Raw genomic sequence first — 23619 nt, 5'->3', positions numbered from 1 at the left:
TGTGCAGTCATTTGCGGTGAACTATGATTACTTGCAAGATGGGGCATTAACGGTTTAATCTATATTAATTAATGGTCTAATGAAAATATTCGTGTGCGTGCATTTTTTTTAATATTACTCCACTTATTATACAATGTAACATGCACGATTGGTTATGCAGTGCATGATCCACAATAATTCTAATGTCAAATATTAAGCAATGTGACAGTGACAAATAACTAATACATGGATTAATGGAAAAGAAAAGACTATGTTAGTTAGTTATAGTTATAATTAATTGGACCATTAGCTTTTTATTTTCCTTTATTCTTTTAACTTTTTTTAATAAAAAAAAGTAGTTACATTACCAACTTAAGATACGTACATACAATTATAAAGTCTTGATAGTATGCAACACCACATGATTTGTGTCTTTAAAACTAATACCAAACCTTGAAACATATCTTATGGGTTGATCGATCTAGTGGTAGATGTGTTTTATGTGGCCATAGATTCTGAAATTAAACTTCACACTTGTGAATATTTTATTTTTATATAATTTATGTGTTATCATTACACAATAGGACCCCCCAGTATCAAAATCCTGCGTCCGCCACTGCATAGACTGTTAATCGACAACTGATGATGGACAAAGAACGTAAATTAAATGAGCCCCAAATTAGATTGGTTGAACGAAGTTGTCGCCTCGTGGATAGTCAACCAGCAGCTCCGAAGGCTGAATATAGTAAATATTTTCAACCCTCGTAGGCAGATAAATGAATCGGTGACTCCACTCGACCTCATTTGAATCCGTCATTTTCTTATCACTACTCATTATTATTACATTCATATATTTGTAATGTAATTTGTAAACTTATTTATGAAAGTGATTTTTGGCAATGGGATATATTTATGTATGTAGTTAAATTCATTCACTATGCAGGCGTGTGGGTATATGTATCTATAAATATAGTCATGATTAAATTTTTCTAATGGTTTCATTCCTTGTATATTATTCCTTAGTTAGTCATATGCTCCTATAATCAATTAGAAAATAGTAAATGTTTAAACTTTTATATGGAGATAGTTTACAAATTTGTGGGACAAGATAAAAATTAAGATTGGGTTGCAATTTAATTATTTATCTTGGCAAAACTAGCTATTTATTTGGTACGAAGTTTGTTAATTAATTATACACGTTAAAACCCTCCTGATATTTCAAAAGAATTTAGGTACGGATTCTTGACAGACTAACTTTAGTTAGCTTTTATTTTAATAATTAAACATGAAGATCATAGATTAACAACCATATCTCGACTCATATTTAAATATATATCCTCTAACGAGATTAATTAATTTAATACGAGTATAATATAGAGTTTGCCGCAGTAGTAGTGTTTTCCATCATGTCATTGATGACTGCAATAAACAGAAAAAGAGCTCATATAAAAATCGTTAATTGGTAGGGTACCAAAAATCAATTATTTATATGGAAATATAAAGGGCTTATTTTGATAGAGATATTAACTTTATGACACTTGCACCCTCATCTCACCTTTCAAAATTAATTAGATAGCTACGTGTTGTTTTTCGACAAGGATTATGTGATGGGGTCAAAACTCCATTATGTATAATTTTTTTTTAATAATTTTTAAATTTGAATAATTTACGTGGGAGGAAGTTTGAGGTGGACTACCCATTCAAACAAAAAAGCCATTTATATTGGTTAGTGATTTCAAACAAATTTAGAAGATAATTGGTGCATGCATGATGTTAATTGGTGGTTGGTGACCTTGGCAAATTCAACGAACAAAATTACATATAAATATTAAGAGAAAATTATTAATAATTATAGAAGTCTTATAGGTAACTCCACTTATCACCAATTAGTTTTATAAACGAAACATCTATTATGGTATTTAAGAAAATTATCGGAGTCCGACAATATATCAGTAACCTAACAGTACATCTAGGTTCGTTCGATGAAGGACAGATCCAACCCGACTATAAAATTATCTTATCTTCATTTGATTTAAGTGTAACTTATAGATTGAATAGTCCAAGTTCATGATGTTCACTTTATTACCGATTATTTTTAAGCTCCAACTTCAAATTTAACGTTAATGTCGAGCCTTGACTCTTGAGTAACTAGTAATAATTGAATACTAATTAGAGCATAATTAGACCGAGCTTATTGGCCAATTTCATTAATTAGATAATTAATGTTTAAATGGACGTGTAAGAAGTTTGGTTTAATTAATGGTGATATATATATGTGGTCCATCGTATAAAAGTTAGGCACAAGCCCCACCCAAGTTACAACTTTTTTTCTATTCAAGAAATATTTTCTTTTTTTTCTATTGGAAAAAATTGTTGCGACGTAAGTATCTATCCAATGATCATTGTTGCAACACGAAAAGTTTCATCTTCTTAATTAATTACTTAATAAGAGGATAATGAGATGCTTTATAGAAGAATAATTAGGTTATTACCAAGATAAGGATGTGATGTAAGTGAACGAAAAAAAATTAAGCTATGTCCATCTAGTATATGCTAAAAAGGAGGATTATTATTTTGTCTATTATATAGATATAGATGTAAATTATGTAAGGTTTCTATCATCCCCATATAGTAGAGTGAGAGATATGACTTTATGAGTGAGAATTTACAAGAAAAATAATTAGTAATAGATGGTTTACTATGTATTTAAGTTAATCTCTTTTTACTTATCATTCTTAATCCGACGGGATAACTCATATATAAATATCTCAATATACTTTCTCATAATTCATATTTTACTTTTTTGCAAGAAAAATTAGGAGGATGTAGTTAGGGATATAATGACCACATCTTTTTTTTATAATAATATTGATAGATGATAATTCTTTGAACTCTTATCAGCAATTAGCATGAGATAAGATAAATAAAAAAAGACTATTTACTAGACGATAAGAGCCTTTACATTAATGTAGAATAATTAATCCACACAATTAATGATTAATTACTATATTTGAACTTTAGTTAACTTCTATATATGGATTAGTTAGTTAGTTAGTACTAGACAAAACAGCCACTTTCAGGCTGGAATCTAACTGTGACACCTACTTCTACAATATTGGTCGTTTGTTTGTATATTAGTAACCAATAATCTTAAAGAGATTTTGAATTAATTTGAATAAAGTCATATATCATTGTGCAAGGATCTAATTATGGTTGACCTTTGATAAATTGATATATATAGTCATTTGACACACTGTTTGCAAGCCTCATTGAACAAGTTGAATTGAACCAAATTGTGAAAGTTTGAGACTCATTTTCTACAAAGGCACCAAATTCATTATTTATTCAAGATTAGTTCTAGTTTGTGGCTCAAACATTTGAGCTTTTTAAAAAAAAAAAAAAATGACTTCCATTTTTTTAAACAACTCGAATTTTGTATAAAGTTTCAATTTTGGTCCGGAGTTTAATGTCGAAAAGCTAATCAACTCTCCATAATTATGCAGATAGTTGATTAGCTTTTGGACGACGGACACTCACAGTTTTTTTCGATATTTTCTTATTTCTTGAATCAATGAATTGAACAACAGATATTTCATATGATCTCTACATTATTAATACATGAAAAATTGACATGGGATGTTGAATGAAATTCCAACAAATTGACTCAACTTTCTAGCAAAGTTAGTACTACTATATTTTTAAAAACTTATCATAGATCATATACTATAGCTGACTCATTTGTTATGCATCAACTATTTTACTAATACACTAATCCTATCAATTAGATTGAACAAAATAGTAAAATATAATAAAATATTATAGTTGATAATCATTCAACATTTATTGGATTACATTGTAGATAAAAAGCCCCAATTGTACCTTAAATTAAACATATTCCACGCTGTCCATTCCTTATCATTGCCAACTTTCTTTCTCGAAAAGTGATCTAATTGTGATTCTATCGCCAACCAAATTATTCTTAATTACAACTTGACAACAAAAAAAGGTGTTGTGTTTAATGTTTGTATCATCCAACAACGACCTTCTTTATGTTTTTGTGTTCAGATTCCCATATCTTTTGAGAGCTTTGATTTGAACTCTTAGTTTAATTAAAATATTCCATATAGTTTAATCTATGAAATCTCATAGTATATTTGATTTAGTTGATCTAATAAATTAAAATTTGCTATTGCCATTTTTAATACAACTTTCATAAACTCAAAGCTTGATTTAATATTTTATTCATTTATTTAAAGCTATAGAGAAAACGAACAAATTATTAAAGAACAATTATAACAATATTATGCTTTATTTGTAGAAAAAAAATACAAATTCTAATACATTTTTTTTTCTTAAATTGATTTTATAAATCTATCAAACTACTTACTATATATTTTTATTATGGCGTGAAAATTAAAAAAGTATTAATAAAAGTAAATTAGAGAAAAGAATTTGCATGGCTATTGGCTAAGTTATGACATGCAAATGGAGAAAATATGAACACACGTGGCGTAGGGAACTTCTCTCTTCTCCTCTCTTCCTTAAATTCTCCGATCCCAACTCCACTCCCCATACAAATTCAGCTCTAACTGCAACAACGAAAACTTGATCCGCAATCGGAAAACACAGATTTATCAAGAAGAATTTGATCTTTTTTCCCCCAAATTTTACAAGGTACGGTGTAATTCCTCATCCATAATTAACACTTTCCACACAATTGCACACATCTTGTTTGTCGAAATGCCGGAACCCTTTTGCTTGTATTCACGGATAACGGATTGATTGGCATGTGATCTTGATAAAGATCGTGTTTTTCTGGTTGATTTTCGGGCAATGATGTCGGATGCATTGATTGAGTTAAATTTAGAGAAAAAAAAAACAGAGTTTAAAGTTGATTTAGTTCAGGCAGAGTTATAATCTTTAGTTAGTTTATGTAAGCATAAAACATAGGCATTTCTAGTGAGGATTTTACTTGAGAAAGAAATCTTGGCTGATTGTAAATAGGAGTCAAGATCAATGTGGATGATCAATGTAGCATATTGAGGACATTTTTGTTTTTGGTATGAATATATGTAGTTGTGAGTATGTTGTTTAGGATTGTATCCTTGTTAGTATGCCTTGAATCCGTATAGTTTGCTGCTAGCCGAACGGGGGTCTCGCCCCCGGCCCGACGCTATGATATGTTTTTGTTTTAGGTCTTAATTTTGTATTGGGCATAACCCGTCTTCTGTGTGCCTATTTATATAGGAGTAGGGCGCATAACTCTATAATCTGAAAACAATCTGAATAATATTTGTTTTCCGTTTCCATCCGTGGACGTAGCCAACGCAATGTTGGTGAACCACGTAAATTCTGTATCTCTTTACGTTTCTGTTTGTCTCGATTACACAATTGCTCTATTCTGCCACAACAATCCTTTGTCAGGATTTTCTCTAGGCTTCATCCCTTTGTAATGCTTCATCAATTGTTTACAGAATCAGATTGGTGAAGTCCAGAGCAAAAGAGTCTACCTTCCTTGAGTTTTCACCATGACATCGCCGATGCATCAGCACACTCGCTCCACGTCGTCTCACCTAAGTATGAAGAGACCTCAGAACAAGGCGGCTGCTCAAAGGCTTGCAGAGGTGATGGCTCAGCAGCCAGCCGATGACAAAGAGGAGGAGGATGAACTATACGATCTCAGCTCGGGCGGTCCATCAGCTGCTATAGGACTTGCTGGGGGAAGGCAAGCTCGAAGTAGTTCTCTGATGGTAAGATATCTAGCGTAGTTACCGATTTCTTGTAATTTTATTAGCTTGTGTAATGCCTGAACTTCTTTTTTACTTTCTAGTCAGTTCGTAACTCAGTTGATCAGCCTTCATCAGCTCGTCACCGACCAGCTCAGCCCAAGCCCGTTGAACCATCTTCTAAATCTGTCTCACCAGAACCGCACCAGCAGCCTTCATCAGCTCGTTATCGAAATTCTCGTTCCAAGATTCTTCAGCCATCTTCAAATACGGAACATCAGCAGCCTTTATCAGCTCGTCATGCTCCTTCCAAGCCCGTTGAACCATCGACTGAACATCAGCAGCCTTCATCAGCTCGGCATCGGCCATCAAAGCCTGTTGAGCCATCTCCATCTCTTAACTACTCTATCCACGGCCGTTCCTCTAATCATATGAACTCTTCGGAGGAACCACCACAGCCATCGTCTGCTCGAGTAGTTGGCCGGCCACATTTAAGGGTGAAGACAGTTCCCATGGTGCCATCAAGTGTGTCTCTGTCACTTAAACGAGTTTCATCGGTACATCCAGCTGATTCTCAACTTGATAAAGTTAAGGATAAAAGGTAGATATCTACTTACTTCCATTGTTTTTTTCAATCCAAGCAGTTAAATTTTTGGTCTCACTCTTATCATTCTCAGGTTATCTCTGGATTTTGGAACTTTCAAATTAAAAGAACAAGGTGGTCGGCAGTCTTCTTCTGCTCTACAAGACGAGGTACAATATATCGTGCATGATCTTGATATGATCCCACATTGGTTCTACGAATGTTTGGGTTATGTTAGGGCTCTGTAACTTATAAGCTTAAAATTTGGTATGGTGGATTCGGACGGCCTACGGTTACTTTCACTCACCGATTGTTAAAGCATACTATAAGCTAGGAGTTACTCAACTGGAAATGTAGGCTGTCCGGATCCACGTTCATGCACCAAATTGAAACCATGGTCAAAAGTTAAGAATTGACTCCAACTTATGTGCATTTCTATGCTTTCACGTGGAACCGGTGTGAAAATTTCCTTTCTAGTAATGCTAGAAACGTCTATTTCATTCCATTTTATCACTGAGAGGATGCTTTGATTTGCAGCTTGACATGCTTCAAGAAGAAAATGAGAGTTTATTGGAAAAGGTGAACCTTCTAGGCTCCTTTTTATATTTACAGCTTTTTTACTTATAATTACCTATTGGTTAGCATCGTAACGTGGCCATCTGTTTCAGCTCAGGATAGCAGAAGAACGGTATGATGAAGCAGAAGCAAGAACTAGGCAGCTGGAAAAACAGGTGAGTGCAAAATTTATTTTTCTGGTTATACTTAAAATGTGGCTTTCATGTACTATTTTGATATGTATTCTTTCAGATTGAGTCTTTAGGAGATGGTGTATCTTTAGAAGCTCGGCTGTTAAGCAGGTGGGTTATGATTTTTCGAACTCTTTTGCTAAACATCGCGATTTCTGTGTGTAAACGTCTCCTTGCTACGCTCACTCTTCAGGAAGGAAGCTGAAGTTCAGAAACGAGAGGTATGTGGATTGTTTACTAGCGACTCTGGTTTTCCAATCCATATTTATCGGTAAGCGACATTAATACAATTTCAAGCTCCAACTCGCGACATCTCATCAGTAGCTTGTGTAGCTCGTTAGTCTTTCGACAGTTTGAAAAATTAGTGTGCAAGTTGAACGATGTTTTTCTCCTTCCAGGTTGCTCTTAAAATTGCAGCAGATACTTACGGTGGAGGCAATGAGGAGCTGGCAGTCCTCCGAATGGAGATTGAGGTATTTGGGATCATTAGATTTCACCCTTGCCGTTTTTCATTTTCTAAACAATGTACAATTTGTTAAGTTCGATTATTTTGAAGTGAGGATTTATGTGTTTTTTTTTTTCTTTAAGGCCTCAAGGGACGAAGCTAACTCTGTTCACGATCAACTCCACGAAGCCGAGCAAGAAGTTAAATCGCTTAGGATAACTACGCAGAGAATGATACTGACTCACGAGGAGATGGTATCTACCGGTTAAACCAGACCTTGGCTCGTTACAGTCATTCTTTGCTTGTCCTTACTTATTTGATTGACAGTCTAATACTTTAGGAAGAGGTTGTTCTCAAGAGGTGTTGGCTTGCTCGATGCTGGAGCTTATGCATTCGCCATGGTAAATTTTGCTATTCCCGTCTGTCATCCATTCTTTGAATCCTTCCTTTCTCCAACCGAATGTCAGTTTGAACTAAAATATCGAAAGAGGTGAAAACCTACAATAGAAGGTGACTAATTTTTGTGGACGACCCAAAATGGAAAAACATTACTATTGGTTTATGACGAAGGGAGTATTACTTATAGGTATATTTTCATTCATTTTATGCAGGGCTCCATGCTGAGATAGCTGAAGCAAGATATGAATATTGGTCACGCTTTGCTTCACGCCCAGTCGAAGTTATATTGGCAGCCGGGCACAAGGCCAAAGATGCACAATATTCCGGTAAAGCTCCCTTTTCGCTCAACCTTATTTTCATTCTTCGACTCAATTCTTTTCTTCTCAGAAGATTCAAGATGTTTACAGTATTGAATCATGAATGGTGAAGTTTATTTGTTATATCGAACCAAGACTCCATTTTTATCTCATATTTTCTATGCAATCTATGATTTGGTTGGATTAGTATTTCTCCTATCCTGTTGTCAGCTACCGATGGTTTAGAAGAAAGGAAGAGAGTTCTGAAGGAGAAGGAAGACCTTACAAACAGAGTCGACGTGGAAAGTATGCTTATGGTTGAAAAAGGTCTCAGGGAACTGAGCTCCCTCAAGGTTCAGCTCCCAATCTCACTAATTCTATCAGATAATTCTTCTGAATAATTCAAACTCGAACACGAAAATCGTTTGTTTGTCTTTCTTTGAAAGGTAGAGGAGGCAATAGCTGTGGCATCGGCCCAAAAGCGTCGCCCGTGTATTTTAAAATCTAATACAGGTATGTATGGATTCATCTCTCAGAGTCTTCTTTCGAAATGTGAGCAATACGATTTATAGAGCAACAAAATATCAAAAATATGTTTCTAATCGATCGAAGATGATAGCTTGAAGGAATTCTCTATAGGTTCTATTAGTTGCATCTCTGTATAACTTTACAACCTGAATTGCGTTCTTTGGTAACATCGTCTCAAATTCGATCTGCAGATGAAGGGAAGCTACCGGCTGAGTCCAACTATTCCGATACATTTGGTAGATTACTGTCTTCACCTATTCATTCTGTACAATGGAAAGTCTGATATCTGAATGTATTTACCGAGCATGCTTCTTTTCAGGATTGAGTCCGGATGAGTGCGAAGACGTGCTTCTTAAACAAGTAAGTCCGAATATCTCAGTGCTATGTATGTTTTCACTTGCCTTGATATGCTTTAGAAATCAAATTGATACCTCATAGATCAATGATCATATGGAATGGCTATTAGAGTCGAATATGCTCACATTTGTCGTGTTCAAGGCTTGGCTTTCGTACTTCTGGAGACGAGCAAAAACTCTAGGGCTCGAACCTGATATCGCTGATGATAGACTGCAATTCTGGATCAGCCAAGAGAACCGGCCGCCTAATTCACATGATGCCGTTGATGGTACTCATTCATAGTTTTAGTTCACATATTTTTTGTGACAAGTAAATATATGTGATCGTGTGACAGTCGAGTGCGGCCTTCTGGAGCTCCGGAAGCTGGGGATGGAGGCGAAGCTGTGGGAGGAGTCGCGGAGATTGATCGATCATAACCCCTCGCACAAAACGCTGCTGGAAACTGAGTACCAAATTTTGTCATAAGCTTTTTTCTTCTTCTTCTTCTACATTTCCCTTTATTTTTTCTTGCTACATTTTGGTGCGTTGCTTCTATCATTTTATGATCAATCTTGATTGGAAAGTGAGCTATTTCTTCGAATATTTTCCTTTTCCATATTGGAGTGTTTTACTGAATTTTACGAGGAGTTATCGTTCTGGCATACTAGCTATTTAAGTCGATCTTTTACTTCACACTTTTTACGTAAGAGAATGCACACGTGAATCTGAATAGGATCACTCATGACCCCGTCACCGATCACCTCTGATGACATACTGATAAATTTTTTCCCATAAAAATAATACTCCCTCCGTCCCGCTCTAGCAGTCTCATTGACTTTTCTGCACTCGTTTTGTAAAAATGATAATAAATTAATAAAAAATCTTTCCTACAAAGTGTTAAAAGTGGATCCCAACATCACTACAACTAATAAAAAAGTATTAAAAGTGGGTCCAACATCAATGGGACAGCTATTTAGCGGGACGGAGGGAGTAGTAAAATGACCCAATTAACAAGGAAGGGAGTATATATTAAATTTGGAATTTTGAGATAATAATTTTCTTATGTTAATTTATTATTTACTTAAACTTGGACGAAAACCGTTACCAATTCTATTTATAGGAAGTTGATTGAGTATATATTCTTTTTCTCCTAATCAACAAATTATTATGTGGTTAGTGTGAATTGGTCCACAAATTGTAGTAGTTGTTATATTCAACTACAACTCTTTAACTTTTTATTCAGTCAAAATGGAAACAATAATAATGTTATTGGCGCAATCTTGTCATGTAACAACAATACACTTTTCCTATCATTGGAAAATAGTTGCAATCTAATTTGGTCTAATTTAATCTTCTTCTTGTCTTCTAGACTCTAGAAAATCATTTTCTAGATATGATTATTTTTTATTTCCTATCATTTTAAATCTTAGAAATGAATTAATAATTTTTTAAAGTATCATTTGGATGTGTAAAAGAATCATAAGAATGTAAAATGCATTTTGCATTCTTGTACAACGTTTCATATAAAAAAATTCAAAAATTTAACGATATAATATGAATAAAAAAAAATTATTTTAGCATACAAATTTTTGTGTGTCTATCAGTGGTTGCTTGTACAAATTTTTCAATAATTTTGTCTCTCTTCTAGAAGTTCTTTTTGAAGCCCGGTCATATGAATATTAAATAATTTGACTGTCATCTGAATATTATAAACAATGATACTTATTATATTATTTTATTATGTTACAAAATCAATGTAGTATATTAAGCAATTGTCAACATTATTTTGTTCACATTGATAGCAACATTTATCTCCAATTGTTAAATGTGATTTTAAGACATCACAATTCACAAGTCACTTTTAAGCTGAAATTTGCACACAATTTGACGGATTAAAAGTCAAATTGTCATAAAATATAGACTAAATTAGATTGTTGTCATTTTTCATATCTATGACTATAGATAAAAATTCGTTTTTTCAATTGGATGTGATTTTATAAGTTTGATAAGATAAAGAATTATTTGCGTTAATTTGTGTTGTGTTTGAATTTATTATTTGATTGATTGTTAAAAAAAATTGAAGGATTATGATTTTTTTTATTATGCATTAAAATATGATAAATAATCAATTTATATTTGGGGTGATAAAATGATCACGCAGTTAGATGATTAGGTGTGGACCAAGTTGTTTATCATATTTGAACCATTTTATCAATCATAACTTTTTTGTACTATTAAACCAAAATTAATAAGCTAATATTGACTTAAACAAACACATCCTAAATTTTTCAATGATAATCTAATCAAATATTTAAAGACCGAAAATTAAGTCATTTGATTGGTGGTGTGAACATAGATTCTTATACGCCAATGGAAGTCCGAAGAGGGCAAGTAATTTCTCATATTATTCATATTCGTATATAATTATGTGAATCAATCAATTTGAATTATTTTCATTAATTGATCAATATTGCATAAATTATATTTTACACTTCTTGTAAGAAAACCTTGCATAAATAATTGTATTGTGAGTTATATATTGATATATCTTACTTTAGTATAATTTTAATTTGATTAATTTTGTGAAATAGATTGTGAGTCAAATAACGATACTATTAGTAAATAAGCGATAATATTGAAAATAATAATTAAGTGAGTTTGTGTATGAATTATGTACTAATTAAAATACAAGGGACCCTCAAAAATGACAAATTGAATTAATAAATGGAGTGATATTTTGTTTTTTCCTTATGAGGGAAGTAACTTTTTTGTTTTATTCATATATATGTGTTTGCTTAGATACTATTGGTTGATACTTATCACTTTAATTTAATCAGTATTGTTTGTGAGTAATCTGCCAATGGCATTGCCACACGTCACTAGTAAGTTAATGTATTTAACAGATTATCTTAATCATGAGCCTTTGAGTAATTAATTAATTAAAATAATTAATTGATTTGTCTTTTTTCGGAAACAAATCGAGACTCGTCATCACATGTTTAGATTGTATGACAAGTAAAATAAAATAAGCAGCTAGTCAAGTCCAAAATTTGAGGAGATCGTTCATAATATTTTAGTTGAAATAAAGAATTCGTGGACAACAATCATCATCGATGAATATTTTATTTTATTATGATTTTATATATTAATCTTAAAATAAAAAAGGAATACCAAAGAAAGATAAATTAAGTAGATAAAGGATTAATGTTTCATCATAACAATCCAAATTTTAAAATTTAGGTAGTTAAGTGTACTTATTTAAAAAAAATTAAGTATAACATAAATTATTAAAATAATCTTAGAAATATTAATGTGGCCAATAAAATGAAAATGTTATATGTGGATTTTCATATAGTTAACATTTAATTATATGAATTGTAATTAGGAATTGGTTCAGTTAGATTTAACCACTCAGCTAAATAAACACTTATTTTTACCCTTATTTTCACATCTAAATCGAGTTCAAATTTAACACAAATCACACTACATTTCTATTAAATGCTCCTATTGAATGTCAAACAATTAGTTACAAGTTTTGTTACAATTACCTAGTGTACTTTATTAAAATTCTGAAAACTTAAAAACGAAATGTCAATATTATAAATTAATGCTTCTTCAATGTATGAACTATGAATTTTGAGACCAAGAATTATGAAACCATTTAATGAATTATGGAAATGAATTACCAAATTTTGAAACACGCTCAAGGCCTTTAATTCCCTACTCTCCTACTTATGAATGTGGGAGGAACCTTCTAATAACGTAATAACCCGAATTACATAATTTATTGTAGATATTAATTAATGCTCTTTGACTATTTACTTAGTCATTATCCAAAAATGAAATACGTACCCTTTTCAATACAATCCTAATATTCCATGTTCCGACGATTATATTTACAATCCAATTTGTATTTACAATCCTAATATTCCATGTTCCTAACAATCTATGTTCCGACGTGACTTGACTAGATGCATCAGTCAATTAAAAATAATATACATATAACAACAAGATACTAATCAATAGTATTCTAAATTGGTCAAATTAACCGGTGAATTGATCAAGCTTTGATGAAAGTTGAAATTAATGTGGTGTGGCCACCATTTTGAGAAGGTACGAATTACTGGATTAAGACAAAGATCAACTTGCAATCTGGTCAGCACATTTTTTATTGACGCGCCACTGCACTTTGCGGCTTCAATTCCACCACGACACACACTACTATTTTTTATTGTAGTTTCAATAATAATATAAATATATAATAGTCACGTAAAATCAGCAAAAGAAAAGTATTCCATATTATTATAATTACCCTTTTTATTCTTTAATATCTAATTATTCTTTCACCTTTTTAGACAAATTTAACTTTTTTTTCAAAATTATGCCAGACATTACTAGTAGTACAAAACAAATCAACACATTATCGTGCAAATTGAAATATATATAGTCAAGGGCAGATCTAAGACCGACTCCACTGACAGCCCATGAAGGCCGAGAAATTCTACTAAATAAATTGTCGTTGACAGCTCTGCTGTAATCCTAGATATTGGGGTTAACTTTCATTCTTCATCCTTCATACAATGCAAACCGCGACCGCCAAACTGTCTTTACCTTGCAACATCGGCGACAACTTTCTTCACATGTATTCGATCAAAATAGTTTAATTAATTAGATATGTCAACAAATCTAAGTCCTTGAGTTTTATGACTGAGCAATCCTTGAAACTTAGAAATGGGGTGATTAAGTAAGTTTATTATAGAGATTTTATAAGCCTTTGGAGCTTATAAAACATTTCAAGAGTACTTATAGGAGGAGTCATATATATGCCTCAAAAGTTTATAAATTGTTAAAACGTAACTTCAATTTGAATTGGATTTCGACTTGACTTTAAGACATTGAGACCTTTATGATTAAATCTTGGGTTTGGTTATTTCTTTGTGTTGCTATATATGTCAACATTATGACAGTATCTTCTTATAGCTACGTGGATCCACCTAAATTTTATTGTGGGTGCAAGTCTAAACCACACACAAGTTAGGCTGATATATTGACCAATGTTTAGTTTAATTAGGTAGACTATAAGACTTTGAAATAATTGGATCTTGAAATTTTTATTTAGGATCAATTATTAAAATTGCAACTAGTGTATGACAATGAAAAACAAATATAGAGGCTTCTTGCACAAATATAAATGAGTGTCATGTGAAAAAAGTCGAGACTATAAACCGAAAAGGCGAAAACAATTCTCAAATGACACCGTAATCAAACTTTTCAAAATGTCAGTGGCCAATTTCTAATAAAAAATCGAAACTGTAAACCGTAATCGAGGGGTGAGTGACCAGTTTCTGATAAAAAAAAGTCGAGACTATAAACCGAAAAGGCGAAAACAATTCTCAAATGACACCGTAATCAAACTTTTCAAAATGTCAGTGGCCAATTTCTAATAAAAAATCGAAACTGTAAACCGTAATCGAGGGGTGAGTGACCAGTTTCTGATAAAAAAAAGTCGAGATTATAAACCGAAAAGGCGAAAACAATTCTGAAATGACACGTAATCAAACTTTTTAAAAATGATGTAAACTTCCAGCGAGTTAAGTCCCTCATCAATTATTGAATTTTTTTTGCCCAATCGCGTGGTTTGACTGACTTACTCCTGCATGAAACGACGGTCAACTTATTTCATCTCTCAAAATCCGTACACACGCCCACCCGTATAAATACTCCTTCAAATCCCCAAATTAAACAAAACACACAAACACGCAGCGAATTAGGGAAATCGAATCGAGATGGCAATGCGCGGCGGCGAGAGGAGCGGAGTGAGGGTGGTGATAATCAACACCGAGTACGTGGAGACGGACGCGGTGAGCTTCAAATCGGTGGTGCAGAGGCTCACCGGGAAAGACGCGGCGGCGGCGGCGGAGTCTCGGCCGGGAATTGGAAACGAGGCCGGGTTCTGGAAGGCGCCGGGGCTGGAGAAGATGGTGTCGTTCAAGGATTTCGATCGGATGCTCAAGGAATTGCCGCCGCTTGATGAATTATACAGGCTTTACGCCGATAATTGAGCTTCCGATTTGGGGGATTTTGGCTTTGGTTTCTCACGTATATATGAATAATTATTTATTTATTCTTTTTGGATTTTTGCGGTGTGTATATATATATATTGTTTATAATTATTTTCTATTTTATAATATCTGAGTCAGCTGATTAGCCTGAATTGGACGTACCAACAATTATCTTTGATCTTATCAACAATTTTTGTAATTTTAAATAATGGCAAAAGTTATAAGATTTAGATTTTATTGAAATTATTTATTACTAGTATTTTATAGGAGTATAAAATTGTACTAATAATCAGGATAATGTCGAAGAATTAAACAACATCATCTATTCATAAAGAAATTAATATTCGAATAATTTCGAAACTCGCTCCGTCTCCTATTAGGAATTAATTTATGGAATTTAAAAGTTAGTAGATCAGATCATGAATTAGTGCAGTTCTAATATATTTATAATTAATAAGTACTACTAGTAGTAGTATTATTTACCCAATCAGATCAGAGTTGGTGAAGTTTTAAGCAATTAATCTACATAAATAATATGTGGATAATTTATTTTATGGTTGAGAATCTAGTTGATTAGAAGTTAGAACAAATATTTAATATTTTGATTGTTGGTATTAAGTTGTTGAACGCATATCTATATGTCTAATAGGAGTATAATCTAATTCTGGTGTAAAATCGTTGATCCACCGTTGGTAGATTTCTAACTTATAATTGGTTAACCTATTGTTTAATCGTTTAAAAAAAAACTAATTAGGATAACCAACCTTAACAAAAATTGTTGGTTTCATAATTTTGAGAATAATTTAATACTAATGTAAATTATAGGTTAGCCGAGCTACAACCATTTATTTATATCGAGAGGGTAATTTTGTGTTGAATGAGTGATCCATTTAAATCTTCATTTTGAAATTTGATATCAAACTTTTTATTACTATTGTTTTCGATATGCAATTTCTACACAACTATAGTAACCACATTAAAGCGTTTACAATAATTGTCTAGTGGTGGTTGAGAAAAAAAAGATTCATAAGTCTACATCATGAAAAGGCATATTAAAATATTTTTTAAATGCTAACTAATTAACTCTATAATTGACTTGCACTATAGTACATAGGATTTCCCAACACATTTTTTTGTGACACTGGAGTAACGAATTTCGAACAATTTTATTTAAAGATTGATTATAGTTTGGATATGGTTTTATAATTTGGTTCTGTTGTATTGTTGTCATTTTCTCGTGATTGTTTGTTGACGATCTGAGAGGTATTTTTGTTCTCACTTATTTTTTTCTTATTTTGTGTGCATGTAGAATAATTTTTTGCAAATTTGTTAGTTCCTCAAACTTTCCGAAGACATATTAGCAAATCAGTAATGCTGACTGCAGGTCCATAAGTTGAAATTCTTGTCAAAAAACAAAATGCAAATCTCAGTCATTGGATCCTGCGGATGTAACCGCTAAATTAATATCACGCACATCTAATAATGCAGATTGTGTAGTCAAATAATGTAGCTCGGCTAATACTGTAACGAGTTTTAGTCTAATAATGTAGATTGCGCAGTCTAATAATGTAGCACAGTTAATAATGTAACGCTTTTAGTGTAATAATGTAACTCGGATATTAAGATCACAACCATCCATTCTAAGAATCCAAGGACTGAGATTTGTTTTGATTTTGGACAAAATTTGCCTTATGTACCATAGTGGGCCCCTTAGCAACCAAATTAATATATAATCATAATATGATTAATATCCAAAATCCAAATAATGACACAAGATAGATGAAATTTATTTGCTGAATTGGGTGAAGGAAACAAAGCAAGTACTACCACTGAACTTAGGTTTATAAGGAAACTTCCTAAATTTTTTTGTCTCAATAATCGCCGAACCACCACACCATAAAAAATACTACCAATTGTACAATATTGCCATATGACCCCAAAAGATAAATCGAGTTTAATTAGGGACAAATAATTGAACCAAATCAAATTGAAATAGTATTAAATTAAGTTCGAATTTTTAGATTGGATTGGATTGGATTTTCATTTTCAAAATTCAAATTTATAGTCTGATTCAACTGATTTTTTGAAACCAAAATCAAGTAGTATTAGTATTTTACCATACATGAAAACTACCTAAACAAATAATTTGACATTCATACCACGATAAAGTTGAAACATATATAATGAAGTGAACTCAAATTTTGAAACCATTGAAACTAATGATAACTAGTACTCCACACTAGTTATAATTGGAACCCTAAGCTATATATGTCATTATTACATTCCATTGTCTTAGGAATATGATTATATACTACTTATTTTCATACACAATAGTAAAACTATTGCAATGATAAGACAAAAAGTGAAATTAAAAGAAGAAAAAGGGCCAAAAAAGCAATACATTATTGCACAAACTACAAACCAAAAAATTGATAATGATAGTGTAGGGGCATTTGTATACACGCATGATAAGCTTGCGCGTACAACTCTTTCATTTTTATCTTATTCTTTTTTTATATTTACATGAGCATTAAAGGACCTCAAATTAATGAGTTGCATATGAATTAGACTTATGTACTCTATTCAATATTCATGTGTACAATCGGTATTTTATACTATGTCCGAAACACTCGCAACAACCGGACCACAAATTATTATTATTTTTATATATATTTTAAAATTATAATAATATTTATTTATAAAACAAAAAGTGATAAATAAAAGGCATACTTAAAATTTTAAATATACATATTTTAAATAAAATATTAAAAAAATAAATGAAGAATTAAGTGAAAAAGGTAAAGACAACAATGAAAATTTTTCAGTGAAAATTTGAATCACAAAATTGACACATGGATCAATGTGAGTGGCTAGTTTTACTCGGCCTGGATCACACTATAGTCTGCATAAATCGCTCATGCCCCGATCCACGGCTCGCGTTCCAATCCCTCACAACACATGTGTCAAGGCCACGTATCAAGTCCAGCCCAAAATCGACACATATCACTACAAAAACTAATCTTTTTAGAACACAAAAATTGAGACGCAATTACTATCGTTTGATTTTTTTTAAATAATCATAATATAGGACGCAAAAGAAAATGTTCCTAAGTTGATTAAACTTTTGCTTTATTTAGGACGATTGTATCTATGTCCCATAATTTTAGTTGGGACACCAACAATAAGTGTACTTAAAGCGTTACTCATATAGTTAGATACACAAATTAGTGTTCTTAATAACATTAAAAAAATGTCCTCAGCCGCTTTTTTTTATTGTAGTGCATGGATCAATGTGAGTGGCTAGTTTCACTCGGTCTGGATCACACTATAGTCTGCATAAATGGCCCATACCCCGGTCCACGGCTCGCCTTGCTATCCCCCCCGCAGCGCATATGCCAAGACCCATGTATTGAACATGTCCTAATGCCTAATGATTTATGTTTATGATTTAAATCCAGACTTATTGATTCAACAAGAAGTGTGATAAGAGGTGAACTCATCTTCATTCTTCATATAAAAAATAACACAAATAAAAATATAGTAAAAAATTAAAAAGAATAAAAGAAGAAAAGAATAAAAAGGAAGATATATATTCCTCAACTTTATTATTTATTCTCAAGTCCTCGATTCTTTCCGGCTATTCCACTCCACCCCTTTGCTTCTGTCCATTGCACTCCCACTCATTAATTAGAATCCTAATCCCCATGATTACGAAATTAATTTCTTCGCCAATTAGGGAAATTAATCGGCTAAAAATCGAAACTTTCGAATGTTTTTTCAAGGAACATTATTAGTTTCAAATTTTCTGATAATGAGATGACGAATTAAATTCAAAAATATATATGTCGACGTCTCTGCAGTGTTCTTCTCTCTCCAATTTTGTTTAATTAATGGCATAAACACCGAATCTAGTAGATATATACACACACAAGGCACGTATATGTATCGATTCACACACGCAAAACAACACAGATATCAACAGAGAAAGAAAGTTCTGATCTTGTTCCATCTTCTCTCTCTTTCTCTCCGTTTGGAGTTGCACACACATGTATATGTATGAAGGCACATAGTTTACCTGTGTATAGTTGAGAATTGATTATCAAGATTCAATTCTTTCGAAAAATTGGTGTTTATCTTGAGTGGAATTGGGGGTTTATGTTGGGATGCAGTGAGAATTTAGGTGGGATTGAGGTATTTGGGGGTTAATTGAGAGGGATTGGTGATGGGGAATAAATTGGGGAGGAGGAGGCAGGTGGTGGATGAGAAGTACACTAGGCCTCAGGGGTTGTACCAGCACAGAGATGTGGATCATAAGAAGCTTCGGAAGCTGATTCTTGACTCCAAGCTGGCGCCTTGCTACCCTGGTGATGATGATTCTGCCTGTGACCTTGAGGAGTGCCCCATTTGCTTCTTGGTTTGTGTTCTTCTTTTCATTTGAGGAGATGTTGTTTAATTTTATTTGTTCTCTGAAATGAAAATGTGGTGGGATTGTGTTGGGATAAAATTGGGGGGAATTGACTCTTTTGGAAGAAGTTAAGAATGTGTGATGGTATGGGAATTGGAGAAAGGTTTTGTTACAAGAATTGTTGATAAGGAACTTGAATTTGATTGTTGTAATTAGTGTATGGTTAGGTAATAGCTTGGAATGATAAGTGGATTGTGTTTCGATAGTTGCTTTCGTCTATGAATTTGGAGTCAGTGTGATACTTGTTTCGGTCTTGATGGCCGATGGTTTGTTGCCGCGTTTCTTGTATAATGCGAATAGGTTGTAATTGAAGTAGTCTACAAGAATTGTTAATGGGGAACTTGAATTTGGTTGTTGTATTTATTAGAGTTTGGTAATATCTTGAAACAATTAGTGGATTATGTTTCAACAATTGCGTTAATCTATAAATTTGGAGTTACGTGACACTTGTTTCAGTCTTGACGACCGATAGTTTGTTCTTGCGTTTATTGTATAATTCATAATAGGTTGTCTTTTTCTATGTGAGATGCCTGTCATTTAATGCATACCCTTCTTGGTTTGGGATGTAACGAACTAGTTTACATGAATTGTTAACGGGGAGCTTGAATTTGATTGTTATCCTTATTGTAGTTAGGTGATAGTTTGAAAAAATAAGTGGATTATGTTTCAATACTTGCTTTGATCTATAAATTTGGAATTTTGTGATAGCTGTTCACTGTTCAGCCTTGATGATTGATTGTTTGTAGTGTTTCTTGTATAATGTGTGATAGGTTGTCTTTTTTCTATGCGAGATGCCTGTTGTATAATGTATATCTTTCTTGGTGTTGGGTGTTTTCAGTACTATCCAAGTCTTAATCGGTCAAGATGCTGCACGAAAGGCATTTGTACAGGTATAGATTCTTGCTTGTTTCTTAGTTCAACTAAATGTTCTTCCTTTTTTTTCCTGTTAAGTGATGAATGTTCATTATTTTTTTCTTGTGTTATTTTATTTTGCTAAACTGCTCCCACTTTTAGAGTGTTTTTTGCAGATGAAGACCCCCAATTCGACGCGGCCTACACAGTATCCTTAATTTCATAGATTTGAGTTTGGTCAGAATTGTTTGTGTTTGTTCCCTTTGAAACAGAGAAAAGGAAAGGAGAGATTGTATGTCTATGAGTTAGATGTTACACATAACTGAGTCAAACCGCACGAAACACACAAACACACAGACAAACAAACACATATCATAACAGTATTTGCTCATGGAAAGTTGTGTTTGAAGTCGTTACATGTAAAGTTTTTCGGCTTGTGCTTGTCTTAACTGTTAAAGGTGTCCATTCTGCAAAACCTCAAATTATGCTGTGGAATACCGAGGTGTTAAGACGAAGGAGGAGAAAAGCATAGAACAACTTGTAAGAGTGGTTTGCTGTTGATCTGCAGTCTTAACTTGCTAGTTTTCTTGGTAGTCTTGAACACACTAATCACTGAAGTGTTCACTATAATTTGCACCTACAGGAAGAACAACGAGTCATTGAGGCCAAAATAAGGATGAGGCATCAAGAGCTTCAGGATGAAGAAAAGTTTATGAAACTAAGAGAAGTAAGCTCTTCTAGCAGTATGAGAGCACCAACTGAGGTTGAATATCACTCGACCCAAGGTAACTGATCTAAGCTGCTTGCAGCATATATTGATTTCTTATTCGTGTAATCATTGTGCTTTTCCTGTACGCAGCGCCCACTTCTGTTTCTGCTATAGAATCTGAGGAAATTACTGCTTCACATGAGTCCAGTGAAACTTCAGCAATAAGACCACCACAACGCCAAAGGCAGACTAGGTATGGCATTTCTGCTTGATCTATTTAGAAGAACCCATTGCTATTTATAGTTATTCGCACATTTGGAATTTTCAGAAAGTGTCCTGATTATCATATGGTTTTTTCCAACCTGCAACTATGAAATTAGTGATTGCTACTTTGAGATTTAGTGGATGGTTGAACATGTGACAGAAATTTCTTGTGTTAATTTTCTTTTAAATCTGAATGCAGGGAGGATGAATTTGACCTAGATCTTGAGGATATCATGGTTATGGAAGCAATTTGGCTGTCTATTCAGGTGCTGTTTTTCGACATTTCAGTTTACAGTTAATCTCATAATATTTGCTCTTGGGAACCAGAGCTCTGTTGTCTATACTATATCATACGTATTTGCCAATCTTGGATAGTCGTCGCATGAATGGAGGCATTGTAAAATCATGGTAAATATAATTTCTTGGTAGGACATCCTTTCATGAGAACGGATATATATAAAGAAATAAGACAGTTATTGCTTCATATTTTCATCGTCAAACCTATATAGCAATCTTGAATGAATCATCCAAATCTGTTCTTAGTTTTACACGAAAACCAACGTGCTTTACTTCCAACACAGATTTAACTCTCATTTCAAGAATTTTTTTTTTTGTTTAAGAATTAGTTTTTGGTTTATTGGGAATGTTTTACTTTTGCTAATTCGGGGTACTTGTTCATGTGGGTCCGATTAAAATATTGGACCCTGAATCGGGATACACTAATAAGGCAATGTGATACTAACTTGAGTTTTCAACTGTATGTCCTCGATGATTATATAGGAAAATGGCAGGCATCAAGATCTATCTTACAGTGATGCAGTTCAGTCAGGAGAATACATTGTAGACAATCGCAGCTCATTAGCAGAAATAGTTCCTGCTGCAGCTGGATCATCGTCGTCTCCCTCTGGTGGTCTTGCTTGCGCTATCGCAGCCCTTGCTGAACGTCAGCAGGTCAGCGGAGGGACCCCTACCAGCTATGGCGGTGACATGTCTGGATATAACGTGTCTGGGAGCAGCAGGTATTCCAACGGTGAGGGGCAGGAATCTGAAAATTACTTCCCCGCAGAGAGTGGCACTATGGTATCACCCGACAGCCAGCTGGCAATGACCGGGGATGCTGGAGAATGGGCTGATCACCGATCTCAAATGGCTGAATTAGGAACTAGTTACGGAGGCTCTGATGAATTTGGCGATGTTGGCAGTCCCTCTGCCCCCCAGGAAGACGAGAACCACAACAGCGTCCAACCTGTCGCAGGATCAATAATCCCCGAGAGTTTCGAGGAGCAAATGATGCTAGCCATGGCTGTTTCACTGGCTGAGGCTCGAGCAAGGACTAGTACTCCGGGAGTAGCTTGGCACTAGCTCGTGAGGTCAGTCACAGTCGTTAAAATCATGAAACGAAACTGCTTTAGTAGATAGAATCTGTTTGCTGATTGCACTTTTGTCTTCTTGGCCGTGTGAATCACAGGTTATCGTTCATTGGGTGCGTTTTCCTCATACCTAGAGAAATATCGTGGGAGCATCTCCGTGTTTGGCTGCACAGCCGAGGACTCAATAGGGAGAGTTTACTACGTTGAATCCGAGCTTGAGGCCGTTGTTTTCGATTATCTGGCTGGAAACAGTGCCATCTCTTGGGAGATGGATGGGATTGTACATATAGATTTACACACACAAGTATATCAGTGGTCTCTGAATTTGTGGTTTGCTATGGAGATGGTGCTCAGATTAAATATGTATGGGGAATTAAGGGATAGTAGGTTTTCTTGTTAAAACAGGCAGATTCTTTTAGTATGTGATTTTATTTCTTTTCTTTTTAGTTGCAATTGTGTTTTACATTGGTATTTCTCATCTGATGTTCGAGGTGGGCCGTTGAAGCCCAACTCAGGCCCATTAAGGCCTTGTCAGGTTGAGGCCATCTCAACCCAAGCCCACATAAAGTGAGCCGGGCCGGGCCGGGCCGGGCTGAGAATAGTAGTATAATAAATGCACCTAATTCAAAAGTTCAATAATTAGGTATTATGCGTGAATTAAATTATTGAAAACTATACAGTAGATCTAGCCATTCCTAAATAAAGAGAAAATAGTATCTACATTAAAAAGTCAACTTTTCAATTCATTTTTATAGCAATAGTTATTTTGGTCGGTTCAAATTTCAATTCCTTCATTAATTAATCCAAAGCCTATTGATTTCTAAATTATAAGTAATTACTAATTTATTCCATAATAATG

The 23619-nt window shown here is 33.7% G+C and overlaps 3 protein-coding genes across 3 annotated transcripts; all 3 read left to right on the top strand.

Moving 5' to 3' along the window:
- The first annotated feature begins 4539 nt into the window (after positions 1 to 4539).
- On the top strand, positions 4540 to 9656 carry LOC125208391 (coiled-coil domain-containing protein SCD2-like). Its single transcript, XM_048107995.1, has 18 exons — positions 4540 to 4653; positions 5454 to 5729; positions 5810 to 6306; positions 6383 to 6458; positions 6826 to 6867; positions 6957 to 7019; positions 7096 to 7145; positions 7228 to 7255; positions 7433 to 7507; positions 7623 to 7733; positions 7820 to 7880; positions 8091 to 8204; positions 8406 to 8527; positions 8621 to 8687; positions 8894 to 8938; positions 9022 to 9062; positions 9201 to 9327; positions 9394 to 9656. The coding sequence occupies exons 2-18, from the start codon at positions 5508 to 5510 to the stop codon at positions 9522 to 9524; spliced, it is 1872 nt and encodes a 623-aa protein (XP_047963952.1). The 5' UTR covers positions 4540 to 4653; positions 5454 to 5507; the 3' UTR covers positions 9525 to 9656.
- A 5112-nt stretch (positions 9657 to 14768) lies between these two features.
- On the top strand, positions 14769 to 15252 carry LOC125208045 (VQ motif-containing protein 1-like). The gene has a single exon (XM_048107591.1). It carries the CDS (start codon positions 14825 to 14827, stop codon positions 15098 to 15100), a length of 276 nt encoding a protein of 91 aa, XP_047963548.1. The 5' UTR covers positions 14769 to 14824; the 3' UTR covers positions 15101 to 15252.
- A 3607-nt stretch (positions 15253 to 18859) lies between these two features.
- Positions 18860 to 23200, top strand: LOC125207863 (E3 ubiquitin-protein ligase DA2L). Its single transcript, XM_048107364.1, has 9 exons — positions 18860 to 19514; positions 20404 to 20455; positions 20580 to 20625; positions 20876 to 20957; positions 21061 to 21202; positions 21277 to 21379; positions 21590 to 21656; positions 22171 to 22760; positions 22859 to 23200. The coding sequence occupies exons 1-8, from the start codon at positions 19323 to 19325 to the stop codon at positions 22750 to 22752; spliced, it is 1266 nt and encodes a 421-aa protein (XP_047963321.1). The 5' UTR covers positions 18860 to 19322; the 3' UTR covers positions 22753 to 22760; positions 22859 to 23200.
- Positions 23201 to 23619: the final 419 nt, after the last annotated feature.

This window comes from Salvia hispanica, chromosome 2 (assembly GCF_023119035.1).
Source record: "Salvia hispanica cultivar TCC Black 2014 chromosome 2, UniMelb_Shisp_WGS_1.0, whole genome shotgun sequence".
NCBI classification, from domain to species: domain Eukaryota; kingdom Viridiplantae; phylum Streptophyta; class Magnoliopsida; order Lamiales; family Lamiaceae; genus Salvia; species Salvia hispanica.
The sequence above is the reverse complement of the archived record's forward strand: the minus strand, read 5'-3'. Positions and strand labels throughout refer to the sequence as shown.